Here is a 19,271-nt window from a genome sequence, read left to right as displayed (position 1 = left end):
TCTGAGTTTAGTGTCATGTTGTTTTGTTTAGTATTTCAATCACATAATGGCGAACCTGATAAAGCAGAAATAGAACATCCCAAGGACTGAAGATAACAACATGGAACCAATCATCCTGGACCACCTGATCCATTATGAATGAGTGAGTTGGGTTTTCTGCCACCTTTAGCAATATTCCAGCAATATGACAGTGGGGGAAACCAGTGCTTCTCACATTGTACCCATGTGTGACCCAGCTGACTAAAATTACAATCCTGAAGATCAACTTGCTATGGGAACAATGCTTTGTAATCCAGATGTAGCTGACTAAAACAACAGTCCATTGGATAAACATCTCTGTTACTTGTGTTTATAATGGTTGATTAACTAACCAATTCTATGAACATACATTAAATAATGTCACTAAAGTGTCAGTTTGCAGCTACTTGACAGCGAAACGTAGGTAGACCGATTTGTCACTTGAAGTGAAACTTCAAGTCAAGTCAAAACAGAAAGATCTCACTGAGAAATATAAGATAGGCTGAGACAGTGTAGAGCAAAGTGAACATTACCGATAGTCTTTTTAAAAGAACACAAGTGAAAATAGCAGAACTCAATGTGGTGGTGTGAGTGGCAATGCTCTAAGCACTGACAAGTCACAGTTCATATGCACAAGATAATCCATGGATTTATAAAACACATTTTTGAAAGTGGCAGAGTTGGCACTAGTTTTAGATGAAGGGGCATACTGTTCCAAAGGGTAGCAGATGTAAGAGATCATGATCATGGGAGCAAAGGGTTCTGGAAGGAGTGCACAGTGTCGTGAGATCTTGAAGGTAGAGAGGTACCATGTTGTGAATTGCCTGATAAGTGAGAATCAGTGTTTTGAATTTGATATGCTCAGGAATATTAAGCCAATGGAGAGATTGTAGAATGGGTGATATGTGACAAGATGGCTTGCTTCTTGTTATAATACAGGCAGCAATGTTCTGAATCTTTTGTAACTTACTGATCAATTCATTTGAAACTCCAAACAATAAACTGTTACAGTAATCTAGGCAAGAGAGGACTAAAGTTCTCATAAGACATCCTGTAGCATCTTGTGTCAACAGATGGTGAATGGATCCAATGTTTCTCTAAAGGAAGTAGTAGCATTTGCACAGCTGTGAAACTTGAGTTTCCATTGAAAGATTGCAGTCAATATGAACACCTAAGTTCTTTAGTGAAGATGTAATATCCACTGTAAATTGACCAATGTGAAGCTGCTTAATGCCACATTTCTTTAGTCTTGTAGGTGGTCCTACAAACAGTGCTTCTGTCTTGTCATCATTCAACATCAACATGTTCAATGACATCCAATGTTGAATTGTTGAGATGCAGCTCTCGATCTTGGAAATAACTGTTTTTTCTTCATTTATATTAAAATGGTCCACAAACAATCAGCATAAAAGTGGTGGGCAAACTGCTGTTGGGAAATGAAACGTCCGAGTGGTTTCATATACATTGTAAATAAATTGTAAATATTGGTCCCAAGACCGAACCTTGTGGCACTCCACAGGTCTAGACATATGGTCGGATCGCACATTGCCAATCTGGACTGCTTGAACTCTGTCAGACAGGTAAGGTTTGAACCATGAGAGTGCTGTGCTCCTCATGCCATACTCCTGGTGTATGCGATCCTGTAGTCCTTGATGGTCAACCGTATCAGAGGTCAAAACACACCATCATAGCCACTAAGCCAGATTCAACAGTCATGTTAATGTGGTCAAGGACACGGTCAAGGGCCCTTTTTGTGCTGTGGTTAGACTTGTACCCACATTGATATTTATCAGTTAGGGAAAAGGTCACCATGTGTTTCAGAAGTTGGATTTTTACAACTTTCTCCAGGACTTTGGATTAAAAAGATAAGTTAGATACTGGTCTGTAACTTTTCAGGATGTCTGGATCAAGGGAAGGCTTCTTGATTGTAGGCTTAATGACAGCTCTCTTGAAGCAAACTGGAACCACGCCAGTTGATAAGCTCAAGTTGACAATTTTGGTTATAATGGGTAGCACACAGTCAATGATTTAAAGGAGTAACTTGGTTGGAAAACAATCTCAGCTACACCAGATTAGTTTTGTGTCCTTGATGATTTTGCACAGTTCATTAACAGTCAGTTCATGGAAGTTACTGAAATGTTCACCTTCAAATTCACTGTGGGACAGGTTATCATGGAATGAGCCCAGTTTTCCACGTACATCGGAAATTTTGCTGACACAGAAGGATGAGAAACTGTTTGCAAGAGTGACATGGTCACTTCCTTTAGGTAATATGACGTCTTGTTTTCTACCTAATAAGCCATTAAGTTTTGAGAACAGCAGTTTGGGATCACCCCCAGATTCGATGACTGCAGAGTTAATGTAATCTGCCCTTATTTCTGATGTTTTTCAACTCCTGTTGAGCAGCATTATACATCTGGCGGTGTAACTCGTGCCGTGACTTGCTCCAACATCGTTCGTCAACACACTTGCATCTTTTGGAGGACAAGACATCATCATCATATCATCGTGACACATCCTTAGGCCGCAGCTTCTTAGTCTTCAGTGGAGCATGCTTATCAAATACACATTGAAGATTATCATTGAACATGTGTCAAGATCATTCTGAGGGTCGACTACAGGAGGAGAATTATTCCGTATCTGCATTTCTCTCCAGATCCGTTTCGGCCTCAGACAATCAAGAGTAAATGTGAGAATGCAATGATCTGACATCTGTGTATCTAGCACATGAACATCAAGGTGTTTTCTACTCATGACCCAGTCAAGTATATGCCCCGTGCAGTGTGTAGACTCGTTGACACATTGCATCCAGTCATGGGCATCAACAACAGCACATATCTTCTTTGTAAGTGACTCACTGCACACGTCACAATGCACACTGAAGTCTCCCAAAAGAAGAATCTCAGTTGAGTGTTTATCCAGATTATCGCATAAGTTTGACAGCTGCAACAAACACTGAATTTGTGAGTTTATTCACTTTTGACGGTGGTGGCCTGTAGATACGGACAGCCTTGAAGGGCTTCATCCCACACACGTAATTGAACATGATGAAAACGTCAGAGGCAGTTTACTGACCATAACATCTAACTTCTACCTGTACAGAACAACCACACCCTTACCTTTGCATTACAGACGGGGAACTTGCAACAGTTTGTATCCGGGTGGGGTTAATTCTGCACATTTTGGTTCGTCATGAATGTCATGTAACCATGTTTCGGTTATGAAAAGAATGTCTATATTTGAGTCAGCTGCATAGTCACATATTTCCAAGGTTTTATTTTTGACAGACTATGCATTCCACAGCCCAGCTTTAATCATTATTTTATGTTTTGGCTTTGGATGAACTTGAATGAGATTATCATGACTGATCCATTTTTTATGACAAGATGACATGAACCTATCAAAGACTACACACTGTGCTGATTTTCCTTTGTTTGGTCCTCCAACCACGGCATCCCCTGTGAATAGCTTTGATTTGACAGATACCTAGAGAACTGAGCTGATGTAACAAACTTGGTTCTATCCATTGTCTCTGGTCAGCTTTGGGCTTCAAGTCAATCAGCCACTCTCTGCAGTACGTTAGGTCACACGTCCCTTGGGGTAGTGATTGGAAAACAATAGCCAGCCATAATCAAGATTTCAGTGAAACAGAATACGTAGCAAGTATTTCTCGATAAATACTGCATTTTCAGTCACTTTTTTTAACAAAGACGTCTTCATGAGCTTGACGACAATGTCCTTATCTGTATAGACACCAAAGGTGGAGTCAGTATCTGATATATATATACAGAAATTGTATAAAAGCATGAGAGCTCACAAGTCAGCTGCCTCCTGGCGCACGACTGCTACGACTCATGTCCTGCACATGTCATAAAATTTGGCCAATTATTTCTCATATTCAACCAGTAGCTTAAATAACAATGAAGTTTGTTTATTACACCATAGAAAAATGGCAAAGCCTGTACAGAGCAGTCTTTCACTTTATAAGAGGTTTATAATTACGATCACCTTCTTGTGAAATACTAGCTGCACCAAAGCCAATCCACTGGCACTAAATGTCTGACACAAGTACCCCAGTTCCCCATATGTGTTCACATGTTTGTCTTAAAGGACACATGCAACACAAAACACAACTTTGCAGATTCTAATAACTTTTGGTATGTACTTACCCAAACAAATCATCAAAAATGCAAATTCAGCCTATGATGTTGAAAAAAATGAAAAAAAAAGCCAGCGAAATCAGAGTTCAAACAATTTACCAATTCTCCCCCCAAAAGTGGTTTCCACAGCTATGTCCACCCGTTGCCAATAAAAACATGTTGATAAGCAGCCTCTGTCACAGAGGAAACTCAATGTCTCGTTTATTGACTCTTATATGTCTGCCCGCCTGTCTGCTAAAGACAATATGCAGTACACAGCTTCAATCATTGACCACATGTAATTTGAAATTTACACCTACTGGGCTTATATGCCATAAACAAAGAGCCGGCTAAGCATACTGATTGTGTTTTAATTGTTGATTTTTGGTTGCATATGCACCTTTACTATAAATTAAAACAACACACTGAACAGGATATAAACAGGGTGAAATAGCATTAAATGTTAGAGTTCCCTTGAAATGAAGATCTAGGTCACCCACACTGACTTGGACTTTTCGCATACTGTGAGTGAGCGAGTGAGTGAGTGAGTGAGTGAGTGAGTGAGTGAGCGAGCGAGTGAGTTTACTTAGTTTAGCACTCAGCAGTATTTCAGCTATATGGCGGTGGTCTGTAAATAATGGAGTCTGGACCAAACAAGTGATCAACATCATGAGCATTGATTTGCACAAATCAGAACCTATGACATGTGACAATTAAGTCAGCAAGCCTGACCCTCCAATCCTGTTAGTCGCCTCTTACGACAAGCATATAGCCTTTCATAGGTTGGTAAAGGCCTATTCAACTCTCGACCTTCATGACTCTTGCATATGGAAGAATGGAAATAATCTAATCAATGATTCTTAAAGGTCATATGCAACCAAAAAAGTCAAACATAACTAAAACACAATTATCACACATTCCTGGCATATAATATACATTCCTGATTGTAAAAAGACAAATGAGCAACATTATAAGTGTACAATAGTGAATCAAAAGCACAATATTTTGTCCTTGGGCTTACTTCCATCGAAACAAAGCACTCGAGAACCCGGTCAAGCGGGTGGGTGTGCACTCAAGGGTAGTGAAGACATTTCACTGGCTGGTTCATTTGCCAATTCCCTGAGGGCTCATTGTGTGTAAGATGATCTGTGTCATTAGTACTTAGAAAGTTAGAGGTTTAATGTTTTTTATGCGACGTTACACTACGGATTCATACACCATTGTCAAACAAGAGTGATAACGGTATAAGTATCCATATAAAAATGTTGCATCATATATTACAGAAAAAGTTCTTATTCATAAAGAATGCACATAGATATAGAGATTAGGCTTTTGTAAATACATGCTTTCTACATTTGCGTTCAATCCAATCAACAAATCCTGAGATGGTGAACTACTGCGTGGACTGTTGTTCATCTAAGTACAAAGCAGAACTTGAAACTGACTAGTTCAAACTGAATGTGGTTAATGATTGAAGTTGTGTATTGCACATTGTCATCAGAAGACAGGCAGCCCCACAGGTGTCAGACAAAAAGACAGACAATGAGTACAGTCTGTGACGAGGCTGCTTTTGCTGTCTCCATAGACATGAACTAAAACATTTCAGTTTTCAAGATGAACAATTTTTAACTATGGAATTATATTTTTTGATGCTACACATTCTTGAAAATTTGGAGGTATGGGACCAGTGTATTTTCATTACTGCAGACCTAAGATGCCTGTAATCACAAGAAACATCTCTTGTACTCCAACCTTAACTGCAGGGTTAATCCTTGCATGCATCACTTGCTGGGTTTTTACAAGTTGCCTTCCCTGGTTCAAGCTGCGCAAACCTAATCACTGCGAATCCTTTGAACTTTGATTTTGCAGGGTTGTTTTTAATCGTGTTTTCTTCAACTTCATAAGTTAAATTTGAATTTTTGTTAATTTATTACTGTAAGTCCATACCAAAAGGAATCAGAATCTGCAAAGATGTGTTTTGCATTGCATGTGACCTTTAAGATATTTCAATTCATATGTATGTACAGATGAACAGATCCTAATACTATATCCCCTTCTTCGTGACAATTATACAGATTACACCTAATATATGAATCTGAACATGACAAGGAAAGTAAATAGAATATTCGGCAGTAAAAAATATGTTTTCAAACACATGTAACACAGGAGGTAAATTTTGAAATAGAATAACAGCATGCACAAATGCACAAATAGTTTCAGCATAAGATCGTTCTTATTCATGGTGTGTACTTCAAAGCTGGGTTTAAAGGCAAATTTCTGAGTGTAGACACAAAATGGCACCACTTTGGTACACCAACATCATGTGAAGACAGTATGTCCAACAACATTTATACATGCCCCATTCAAGGGTCATTACTTGTGGGATGGGCAGTGACACAGGTGATGAGAATGCTCCCTGATATCATGGACAATACACATCAATATGAAACACGTACAACTGATCTTGGATAAATACACTTTTCTTTTGTTTCATAATAACAATGACATGACGAAGGCGGCCTACTAAGCCAAATGTCAGGGAGTCCTCCCATCACACACTTGTCATTCCTATTACTTGCAACTTCTAGAAAGCCTCTCAGTTCAGTCCTCACAGTTAACCAGTTAACCTGTCCTTGATCTTTAATACCCACTCACAAAATCATCACTATGTTACATACGTACAGAGCTATAACCTCATCTCCATGGTTTATGGTTGTCAAGGGACGAATAATGTGTTTTTCCATAGCCTTGTTTCCTCTTCATCTGAGTGAGAAAGCTGTTGCCAGTCAACCATTAGAGCATGGCAGCCTGTGACAATTAGCTGGAGTCAGTGTATTCTCAAGTTACAAAACTGTAGCGCAACATGATGGCAAGGTACACTGTCTTCCACAACAATACCACTGGCTGCACACTTCGGGGTATGAGGAATGTCAAAGTACATCTGTCATTGAGTGTGAACATTCCTGATATCTCAGAATACAACATATCAAAGCAAGGTGTTCAAGGAGAACGTATTAAGTGTTGGGGTATACTGAGGCCTGTTATATGTATTCTGTGAGGAATTCAGTTGGTGAACTGTCATTTAAAGATGCGTACTGCAGGAGTTATGTGAGGATGGATGGTGTACTGAGGAAGGAGTTATGTGAGGAGGGATGGTGTACTGAGGGAAGAGCCTTATGAGGATGGATGGTGTACAAGGGAAGAATTATGTGAGGATGGATGGTGTACTGAGGGAAGAGTTATATGAGGATGGGTGGTGTACAAACGGAGGAGTTTTATGAGGATGGATGGTGTACTGAGGGAGGAGTTATATGAGGATGGATGGTGTACGAGGGAAGAGTTATGTGAGGATGGATGGTGTACTGAGGGAAGAGTTATGTGAGGATGGACGGTGTACTGAGGGAAGAGCCTTATGAGGATGGGTGGTGTATGAACGGAGGAGTTATGTGAGGATGGATGGTGTACCGAGGGAGGAGTTTTATGAGGATGGATGGTGTACTGAGGGAAGAGTTATATGAGGATGGATGGTGTACTGAGGTAAGAGCTATATGAGGATGGATGGTGTACGAGGGAAGAGTTATGTGAGGATGGATGGTGTACTGAAGGAGGAGTTATGTGAGGATGGGTGGTGTACGAACGGAGGAGTTTTATGAGGATGGATGGTGTACTGAGGGAAGAGTTATATGAGGATGGATGGTGTACTGAGGGAAGAGCTATATGAGGATGGATGGTGTACAAGGGAAGAGTTATGTGAGGATGGATGGTGTACTGAAGGAGGAGTTATATGAGGATGGATGGTGTACTGAGGGAGGAGTTATGTGAGGATGGGTGGTGTACTGAGGGAAGAATTATGTGAGGATGGATGGTGTACTGAGGGAGGAGTTATGTGAGGATGGGTGGTGTACGAACGGAGGAGTTTTATGAGGATGGATGGTGTACTGAGGGAAGAGTTATATGAGGATGGATGGTGTACTGAGGGAAGAGCTATATGAGGATGGATGGTGTACAAGGGAAGAGTTATGTGAGGATGGATGGTGTACTGAAGGAGGAGTTATATGAGGATGGATGGTGTTCTGAGGGAGGAGTTATGTGAGGATGGATGGTGTACTGAGGGAAGAATTATGTGAGGATGGATGGTGTACTGAGGGAGGAGTTATGCAAGGATGGATGGTGTACGAGGGAAGAGTTATGTGAGGATGGATGGTGTACTGAAGGAGTAGTTATGTGAGGATGGGTGGTGTACTGTGGGTGGGGTTATGTGAGAATGGGTGGTGTACTGTGGGTGGGGTTATATGAAGATGGGTGGTGTACTGTGGGTGGGGTTATATGAGGAAGGGTGGGGTAATGATATGTGAGGATGGGTGGTGTAGTAAGGAGGTTAGATTTTAGGTAGTGTATCAGTTGGTTGTACCACTTGTCCAACTTGGCCACATTTAAGATAAGATCATCATCCACTGTTGGATGTCTTCTTGTGTCAATGCAGAGTCTAGACTGTATGGTTTTATGAATAAAGCCCCAAATGTAATCCAGAGACTTTTGCCTCATGAGGCATTTGTCTGTGTCTGAAGGACCTGTAACACACACATTCTGCACCATCAGGCACACATACACATTATTACTTAGAGCTGACCCATTAAAATTCTGTATATAACATTTTCTCTCCTATCATACAATTTTTCACGGCGGAAAATGGTACAACACATAACTAAACAAAGGCACCACACCACCTTTTCATTTAGTCTGCAGCAGATCAGTCAGTGGAGGTACAATTCAGCACTGAGAAAGTGGTTGGGTGATATTAGTTTGGTGATGTATCAGCAGATTGAGCTGAGAGATAGTGTGTGACAGCTGAGAGAGTTAGATTCTGTGAATGCCTCACCAAATGACTAAATACACCAGGTGTCATTCGTGGTTGTGTAGTGAGTGGCAAGATCTGCCTCAACATTTGGTCACAGTATACTTGGACCTTATATCGCTGCATTCATGGTTTTGCGGCAAATCAGTATTTCCAGTTTTAGGCTCTAGACACGCCTTTTAGAGGTGATTATTCATGTCAGTCGACATCCTAACATCAGTGGCTTGTTTACTTTTTTTTATATTGACAGGATGTATTGAATCAAGTTTTATCCAACAGAATTATTAACATTATACTCTGGAATCTGTCTGATCCCCCTCCAGATTTTACCTGCTATAATATTTACATTTCATATTTGACCATTCCCACTCCATCTGAAAGACGTCTGCATATCCTTGTTGCCAAAAATATAGCGGAAGTGATGTCATGAGCTATATTTATCTCCTGGGGAATGAATTTTAGTGTTATCATGATACGAGGGAGTTCCCGCCTTTGGTAAATGCTAATTGGCTCTGTTCGTCTAATGGCTTTTGCTGGAAAACTTTTGAAGTTAGAATTATAATATTTCCCCACATGTGTTGATAAAAAAGGCCTGATAAGTTCAGAATTTCTTTTCAATCACGGATATGTCAAGTAGCGCGATACAACAAGGTCACAGGCTAAATAACAGACTACAACATTGACTCTCAGTCCATATCAAAGTATATTCCACATGTATTCTTTTCATTGAAATAAACTTCAAGGAACCTGTTTAATGTCTTGAAACATCTCATCCCACTTTTTTGCTGCAAGGTTTTCTCATATATGAATATACATAGGCAGGTCTAACTCTCTCAGTCCCTTCAAGTCTAATTCTTCAAAGCAAAATGTCAGATTTAATTTGAATATGAAATAAGACCTGCATTGCAGTTTATTTGGGAATCATATCATTAACTGATGTTTAATGTTGACTTTGGTGTTGTTAAAAGATAAGACAATTTGGGAAGAAAATTTCATGTTGCGAATCAAACCTGCAACCACTTTACATCATGTCTCTTATTATACTAAGTTGTTTTCTTACAGTGTCACTCAGAGGGACAGGTGATGAGTTAAAGGGTCATGAAGCAAGGTCTTGGTGAGAGTAGTCAGAACACTGGGATTTCAACCGTTAGTCATAGTATTCCTACCATGACCTCAGTGTTCTCGGTCATGAACTGTTACGGAAGTGCAACATTCCAACAGCTACCAAGGCAGATAAGAACAACAGGATTGTCTCCCTTAGATCCATAAACCACATGTTTGTACTATTTTAAGAGTGTTTCAATCAACACTGAAAGGGACATGTCCTCTTCATCTGTTCTTGGATGATGAATGGCTAATATGAATAATATGAACTTCTTTACCAAAATAAGTTTTTCAGGCAAAAAACATGTTTTTCATTCCAGAAGACTACTTAATTTATGACAGATAGTTATAACTGTCACACATCACTGTCTCAGCTACTTCCACCATTGTGTTGGCCACACACAGGCACAAGAGACCTGTGACCATCCTCTGATCTTCATCACATACAGGTACTTCATCTGACCTGTGGAAAGAGGATTAGGAGTGTATTTGTTCTCACTTGAGTACTGGATGGTGATCCTCTCTCTTTCCACCCCATGAGTTGCCCTGGGCAGACTGTAGAGTGAGATGAACAGGGTGTTGGACATCGCTGCACTGTAGCGAAGACAGTGGTTGAACTGCACATGCTGTAACAGACCAGACTTGAGATAAAGATAAAACTTACCATGGCATTGACACTATTGCCACAAAATGCAATAGTTGAAGAATATACGGGGGTGGGGTGTGTGTGTGCGTGTGTGTTGTGCAATACACTGTCCATTATGTCTCCACTATGTTACCTGTACATTGTCCAACAGCACAACACACATTACCTACACACTGTCCACTACATCTCCACTATGTTACCTGTACATTGTCCACAACACAACACACATTACCTACACACTGTCCACTATGTCTCCACTATTTTACCTGTACATTGTCCAACAGCACAAAACACATTACCTACACACTGTCCACTATATCTCCACTATCAGTCCCTCCTGAATTCCGCAGCAAATTTTAAAGAATTCTGCGGCAAATTTAAGCAAAGTCTGCACCCCACTTTTCAATATTCTGCAAAACATTCTGCGGCTAAAACATTTAGAAAAAACAACAAAAACATTATACATACCTTCATAATTTAATTCTCAAACACACACATAAAGTTAAGTCGACAGTACATATCACATCTTTTATCTAGCCTCATGCAAGAATGTCGAGTTTTGATTGGTCCACGTGACTCCGATAAAATACAATGTACATCCATCATGATCCGCGAGCGCTAGTACAAAAGTCATATCACCCTGCTACGCCTCGGTGACGACATGAACCGAGAAAAGCGTCTGCGTCTGCTACATCTCCACTATATTATCTATACACTGTCCAACAGCACAACACACATTACCTACACACTGTCCACTACATCTCCACTATGTTACCTGTACATTGTCCACAACACAACACACATTACCTACACACTGTCCACTATGTCTCCACTATTTTACCTGTACATTGTCCAACAGCACAAAACACATTACCTACACACTGTCCACTATATCTCCACTATTTTACCTGTACATTGTCCACCAGCACAACACACATTACCTACACACTGTCTGCTACATCTCCACTATGTTACCTGTAAACTGTCCAACAGCACAACACACATTACCTACACACTGTCCACTACGTCTCCACTATTTTACCTGTACATTCTCCACCAGCACAACACACATTACCTACACACTGTCCACTATGTCTCCACTATGTTACCTGTACATTGTCCACAACACAACACACATTACCTACACACAGTCTGCTACATCTCCACTATGTTACCTGTAAACTGTCCAACAGCACAACACACATTACCTACACACTGTCCACTACGTCTCCACTATTTTACCTGTACATTCTCCACCAGCACAACACACATTACCTACACACTGTCCACTACGTCTCCACTATGTTACCTGTACATTGTCCACCAGCACAACACACATTACTTACACACTGTCCACTACATCTCCACTATGTTACCTGTACATTTTCCACCAGCACAACACACATTACCTACACACTGTCCACTACATCTCCACTATGTTACCTGTACATTGTCCACCAGCACAACACACATTACCTACACACTGTCCACTACATCTCCACTATGTTACCTGTACATTGTCCAACAGCACAACACACATTACTTACACACTGTCCACTACATCTCCACTATGTTACCTGTACATTGTCCAACAGCACAACACACATTACCTACACACTGTCCACTACATCTCCACTATGTTACCTGTACATTGTCCAACAGCAAAACACACACTACCTACACACTGTCCACTACATCTCCACTATGTTACCTGTACACTGTCCACAACACACATTACCTACACACTGTCCACTACATCTCCACTATGTTACCTATATATTGTCCACAACACACATTACCTACACACTGTCCACTACATCTCCACTATGTTACCTGTACATTGTCCACAACACACATTACCTACACACTGTCCACTACATCTCCACTATGTTACCTGTACATTGTCCAACAGCACAACACACATTACCTACACACTGTCCACTACATCTCCACTATGTTACCTGTACACTGTCCACAACACACATTACCTACACACTGTCCACTATGTCTCCACTATGTTACCTGTACATTGTCCACAACACACATTACCTACACACTGTCCACTACATCTCCACTATGTTACCTGTACATTGTCCACAACACACATTACCTACACACTGTCCACTACATCTCCACTATGTTACCTGTACATTGTCCACCAGCACAACACACATTACCTACACACTGTCCACTACTTCTCCACTATGTTACCTGTACATTGTCCAACAGCACAACACACATTACCTACACACTGTCCACTACATCTCCACTATGTTACCTGTACATTGTCCACCAGCACAACACACATTACCTACACACTGTCCACTACATCTCCACTATGTTACCTGTACATTGTCCACCAGCACAACACACATTACCTACACACTGTCCACTACATCTCCACTATGTTACCTGTACACTGTCCAATAGCACAACACACATTACCTACACACTGTCCACTACATCTCCACTATGTTACCTGTACATTGTCCACAACACACATTACCTACACACTGTCCACTACATCTCCACTATGTTACCTGTACATTGTCCAACAGCACAACACACATTACCTATACACTGTCCACTACGTCTCCACTATGTTACCTGTACACTGTCCACCAGCACAACACACATTACCTACACACTGTCCACTACATCTCCACTATGTTACCTGTACATTGTCCACCAGCACAACAAACATTACCTACACACTGTCCACTACATCTCCACTATGTTACCTGTACACTGTCCAATAGCAAAACACACATTACCTACACACTGTCCACTACATCTCCACTATGTTACCTGTACATTGTCCACAACACACATTACCTACACACTGTCCACTACATCTCCACTATGTTACCTGTACATTGTCCACAACACACATTACCTACACACTGTCCACTACATCTCCACTATGTTACCTGTACATTGTCCACAACACACACTACCTACACACTGTCCACTACATCTCCACTATGTTACCTGTACATTGTCCACAACACACATTACCTACACACTGTCTGCTACATCTCCACTATGTTACCTGTACATTGTCCACCAGCACAAAACACATTACCTACACACTGTCCACTACATCTCCACTATGTTACCTGTACATTGTCCACAACACACATTACCTACACACTGTCCACTATGTCTCCACTATGTTACCTGTACATTGTCCAACAGCACAACACACATTACCTACACACTGTCCACTATGTCTCCACTATGTTACCTGTACATTGTCCACAACACACATTACCTACACACTGTCCACTATGTCTCCACTATGTTACCTGTACATTGTCCAACAGCACAGCACACATTACCTACACACTGTCCACTACATCTCCACTATGTTACCTGTACATTGTCCACAACACACATTACCTACAAACTGTCCACTACGTCTCCACTATGTTACCTGTACACTGTCCACCAGCACAACACACATTACCTACACACTGTCTGCTACATTTCTACTATGTTACCTGTACATTGTCCAACAGCACAACACACATTACCTACACACTGTCCACTATGTCTCCACTATGTTACCTGTACATTGTCCACAACACACATTACCTACACACTGTCCACTATGTCACCACTATGTTACCTGTACATTGTCCACCATGCTCCAGTTGACAGCAGACAGATTGAAGTGGTAACATTCTATAGGGTGACTGATGGGATGTACTTCAAGGAGGAAGCCTGTCACTGCTCTGTAGGAATCTGCAAACAAGTTCCATAATATTACACCCATGTCCCATCTCAACCTCACCTAAAGCTATTTGGAAAACATAAGTTACCACTGATTTTTGCTCTGTCAGTAAATTCTATACACAGACAATACATACACAATATGTTTTAGGGGTGACTGGCCCCAGTTTATTCTTAATCTGAATTCAAATTCTCAAACCATACAAATCATTTCTATAAGTTTACATTAATAACTCATATCAAACAACAAATTTTGTCAATGAGTTTTTTTAAAGCACAAATCAAGTCTTAAGGCTTGACAGTTTAGATCTCTATATATATACTGTATTAATACATCCGTCAAGGCCTGGAGACAATTCAAAGCTTGCCTGCACAAAAAATCTCAAGGATCATACTGGACAAAGACAGAATTTGGAGTACCCATACCAATTTGGCCAGGTCAAATGACGTTTGGAGCAAAATAATGATGATGGAACATACCTCAAAGCACTTATCAGCAGTGGCACAGACAGCCTGATCTCAATAACAATGACATATATATATATGCTGGGGGAGCCCAAGTTAGTTAGTCCGATGAGGTATCTTATACAGTGTCTGTGAGGTGCTGTATGACGCAGGATCTACATGATTATTGTGTTTGGATCTCGGCGAGATAGCTATATGTATCGGCATATCTCCTTGTAAGATCCAATTCTCGAGGGGACAGATCGAGCTGGTGAGTTAACCCACTTTGGGCAGTATTCCAGCAACGACACAAGTATTGGAATGGAATGGAATTCACACATTGTTTTCATGTGAAGACTCAATCTTTGGCATGACAAGCAAACCACTAGGCTACCCCATTGTCCCGGACAAAATGGTGGTGCTGATATATTTGTGCCAGGTCAGCACACAGTGGTAGAGTTGATGTGGACCCTTACTTCATGTCTATTGACCAAAGCTTCTACGCCCAGGGTGATCTGATTGAGGTGTAATAATAAACAGCAGGAGCAATGCAGAGCTGCAAAGTGACAGACAATTTCCAACTTACTATTACCTTTCATATTGACACAGGTCAAGAAATACATGTGATTTGATCATTACTCAATCTGGAAATAATGATCACAAGCATGTTTACATTACACAATGCTATTTTAATTTGTTTAAATATTTACAACATGACATAGTAGACTCAAAAAAGGCTGTGTCAAATTCAAAGTGACCTACACAAACGGTTCAAGTTTGCTGATGTTGGACACAAGAAGACGATGATTGAGAAATACATGGGCACAAAGATCTTACACTGAAACAACCATAAGGTTTACACAGCAAAGTACAACACTATGAGTATGAATGTATCATTGATACTCAATATTTGTACATTTGTATTAGTCAGATAATTTGTAAAATCAAAGTAATCTTAATTGGTAAAAGCATATTACAGTTTTCATACAAAAATTCTCAAGGGTTAATCAATATATTCACATCCACTAGTCACTGCAATGTACATCACACTGATAGAAGATTAATATTTGATTTGTTTCACCTTGAACAAATAACTACAATATTTGTTTTCCCATCTTTAGACCAAAGAAGGACCTGAGGTGGTTCAGTAACACTCAGATGACAAACGGAATTAAAGTAACACTGAATCCAAATCATTTTCTTCTTTACCTTTACCTTAGACCCTGGAGGATTATTCAAAGAAAATATCATCATGAAAGATTTACAAGCACAGAGGAAAACTGGCTGTGGACACAGGCTGGACCTGCGTGACAAGCAGAAATGTAATAACCTGGGTTTAAGTACCGGGAAGAAACTGATGAGGGCTGTATGCAAGATCTATGATGTTCCATTCTCTCCATCAAATGTGGGACACTGGAGGGGGGAATGGATACAGTATGTAGAATAAGCTAGACTATGAGACTGGAAGATTTGATAATGTCATCCATCTTGAATCACACAGAGACTGGAGTTCTCTATCCCAAGGTTGTGACACTCATGTGAGTGTATGCAATGTCGATTAAAGGCTGAAAGTGTGTTTTCTGTTTTCTTCTCATCAGGCTGATTGTGACATGGCACAGACGGGTTGTCAGCAACCCCTACACAAACTGTAGATAGTAAGCCTTAACACTCACTAACTCACTCACCCACTGACACTGACAAGGAATAACACCTAGATAGTCAGCCTGAAAACTCACTGACACACCAACACTGAATGGGAATAACTTCTAGATAGTCAGTCTTAACACTCACTAACTCACTCACCCACTGACACTGACAAGGAATAACACCTAGATAGTCAGCCTGAAAACTCACTGACACACCAACACTGAAAGGGAATAACTTCTAGATAGTAAGCCTTAACACTCACTAACTCACTCACCCACTGACACTGACAAGGAATAACACCTAGATAGTCAGCCTGAAAACTCACTGACACACCAACACTGAAAGGGAATAACTTCTAGATAGTCAGTCTTAACACTCACTAACTCACTCACCCACTGACACTGACAAGGAATAACACCTAGATAGTCAGCCTGAAAACTCACTGACACACCAACACTGAAAGGGAATAACTTCTAGATAGTAAGCCTTAACACTCACTAACTCACTCACCCACTGACACTGACAAGGAATAACACCTAGATAGTCAGCCTGAAAACTCACTGACACACCAACACTGAAAGGGAATAACTTCTAGATAGTCAGTCTTAACACTCACTAACTAAACAACATTGCCTAGAAATAACCCCTTGATAGTCAGCCTGAAAACTCACTGACATTGACTGGCAATAACCTTCAGATGGTCAGCCTTACCACTCACTGACATTGACTGGCAATAACCTTCAGATGGTCAGCTTCAACACTCACTCACTCACTGACATTGACTGGCAATAACCTCTAGATGGTCAGCTTTAACACTCACCCTCACACTCACATTGACTGGTAAAAACTTCTAGATGGTCAGCTTTAACACTCACTCACACTGATATTGACTGGCAATAACTTCTAGATGGTCAGCTTTAACACTCACACTCACACCGACATTGATTGGCAATAACCCCTAGATGGTCAGCTTTAACACTCACTCACTCACTGACATTGACTGGCAATAACCTTCAGATGGTCAGCTTTAACACTCACTCACTCACTGACAAGGACTGTCAATAACTTCTTGATGGTCAGCTTTAACACTCACTCACACACTGACATTGACATTGGCAATATCATTCAGATGGTCAGCTTTAATACTCACTCACTCACTGACACTGACTGGCAAGGACCTCTAGACGGTCAGCTTTAACACTTACTCACTCACTGACATTGACAGGCAATTACCTCCAGATACTCAGCCTTAACACTCACCCACCCACCAACATTGATTGGGAATAACATGAAGATGGTCAGCCTTAACACACACCAACATTGACAGGGAATTATCTCTAGATGGTCAACTTTAACACACTCACACCAACAATGACTGGCAATAACCTCTAGATGGTCAGTCACTTACTCACACACTGACACACACACAAAACAATCTTTAGATTTTACACTCTCACTCTCACATTAATCTCCCATTTATGTTTGATACCAGTTTTTCAACACAGGTTTATTACTCATATTCAGGGCTCCAGATAAGGGCCATATTGGCATAAAAAATATGCACAATATGATAGGAAAAAATCAACAGAAATCAGAAAATGTAGCAGATATGCACCCAAGCAATGGTGTACAGTATAAGAATCATTTACGAACACATTTGTCTGAAAAAGTATTGCTTTATTGTTTATTGATCTGTTTACACAAGAGTAGCATTGTTGTGGTCCATATATGAGATGAAACACGAGATGACTTACATGCCATAAAATTCCATTCAGCGTTCTAACTTATCCCAGTACTCTCATATTGAAAAAATAACGCATATATATTCCTCATGTTGAAATATTATCTGGAGCCCTGCATATTTGTGTATTAATATGTGTTAACTCCAGACATGAACAGTGTCAGCAATCTGCAGGATTGCGCATAATCACTGGAATATGTATTGTGATTTGTATAAAAGACAAGACAGAGAATACCTTGGAGGATACGATATTGCTAACATCTAAAATAGCAATGTGGAAAGATATTTCCATTGACTGTTTGTGGACAACACCTCAGTTGATGGATCAGATTCTATCATGGGCCTGTTTGACAGTTTCATCAAAACAATGTCAAAGTATGCATCTCATACATCTTATAAACATGTAAAACAGTGGACATCATCATTACAACTGGTATTTGCAGATTGATGGTCATGGTCTTGATCACTGGATTGTCTCATCCACAATTATTTTCTGAAGCCATACAGCTAGTATAGTGCAGTGAATGAAAACCAAAATTCTAATATTTGACTCACCTTTAATTTACCCAAATTTGTTAATTTATGTACACTTCAATGAATGACCGACACTGCACAGAAGCTGCAGTGCTTTCTGAGGTCTGATTATGAGTCATCAAAACAAAATTCTTCTAAACATCAGATGTATCTCCCATTCATGTGACAAATGGAAAAATAGTAATGACTTTGAAAGTGTCGGAGTTACTAATTCATAAAATGGTCAATCAATTCATTGAGTATAAATCATCATGCAAAGGAATATATTATTGTACGTCTCCTGTATCAAAATCAATAAACCATTGTACTAGTGAAAACACTGAATATTTATCTGTGAACACAGCTTGAGACAGATGCAAGAGTTAGCACCATGCCACAAACCAATGACAAAGGATACTACCTGTCACA

The 19,271-nt window shown here is 40.3% G+C and overlaps 1 protein-coding gene across 1 annotated transcript in view; it reads right to left on the bottom strand.

Moving 5' to 3' along the window:
- The window catches only part of LOC137296319 (uncharacterized), an 87,628-nt gene that overhangs the window by 15,320 nt on the left and 53,037 nt on the right, over positions 1 to 19,271 (bottom strand). Inside the window, exons 4-5 of the mRNA XM_067828090.1 lie at positions 14,394 to 14,509; positions 10,616 to 10,742 (exon numbers count right to left, since the gene is read on the bottom strand). Coding sequence (XP_067684191.1) covers positions 10,616 to 10,742; positions 14,394 to 14,509 — 243 coding nt within the window. The remainder of the gene's footprint in view (positions 1 to 10,615; positions 10,743 to 14,393; positions 14,510 to 19,271) is intronic.

This window comes from Haliotis asinina, chromosome 9 (genome assembly GCF_037392515.1).
Source record: "Haliotis asinina isolate JCU_RB_2024 chromosome 9, JCU_Hal_asi_v2, whole genome shotgun sequence".
Classification (NCBI taxonomy): Eukaryota; Metazoa; Mollusca; class Gastropoda; order Lepetellida; family Haliotidae; genus Haliotis; species Haliotis asinina.
This window is presented reverse-complemented; position numbering and strand designations above follow the sequence as displayed.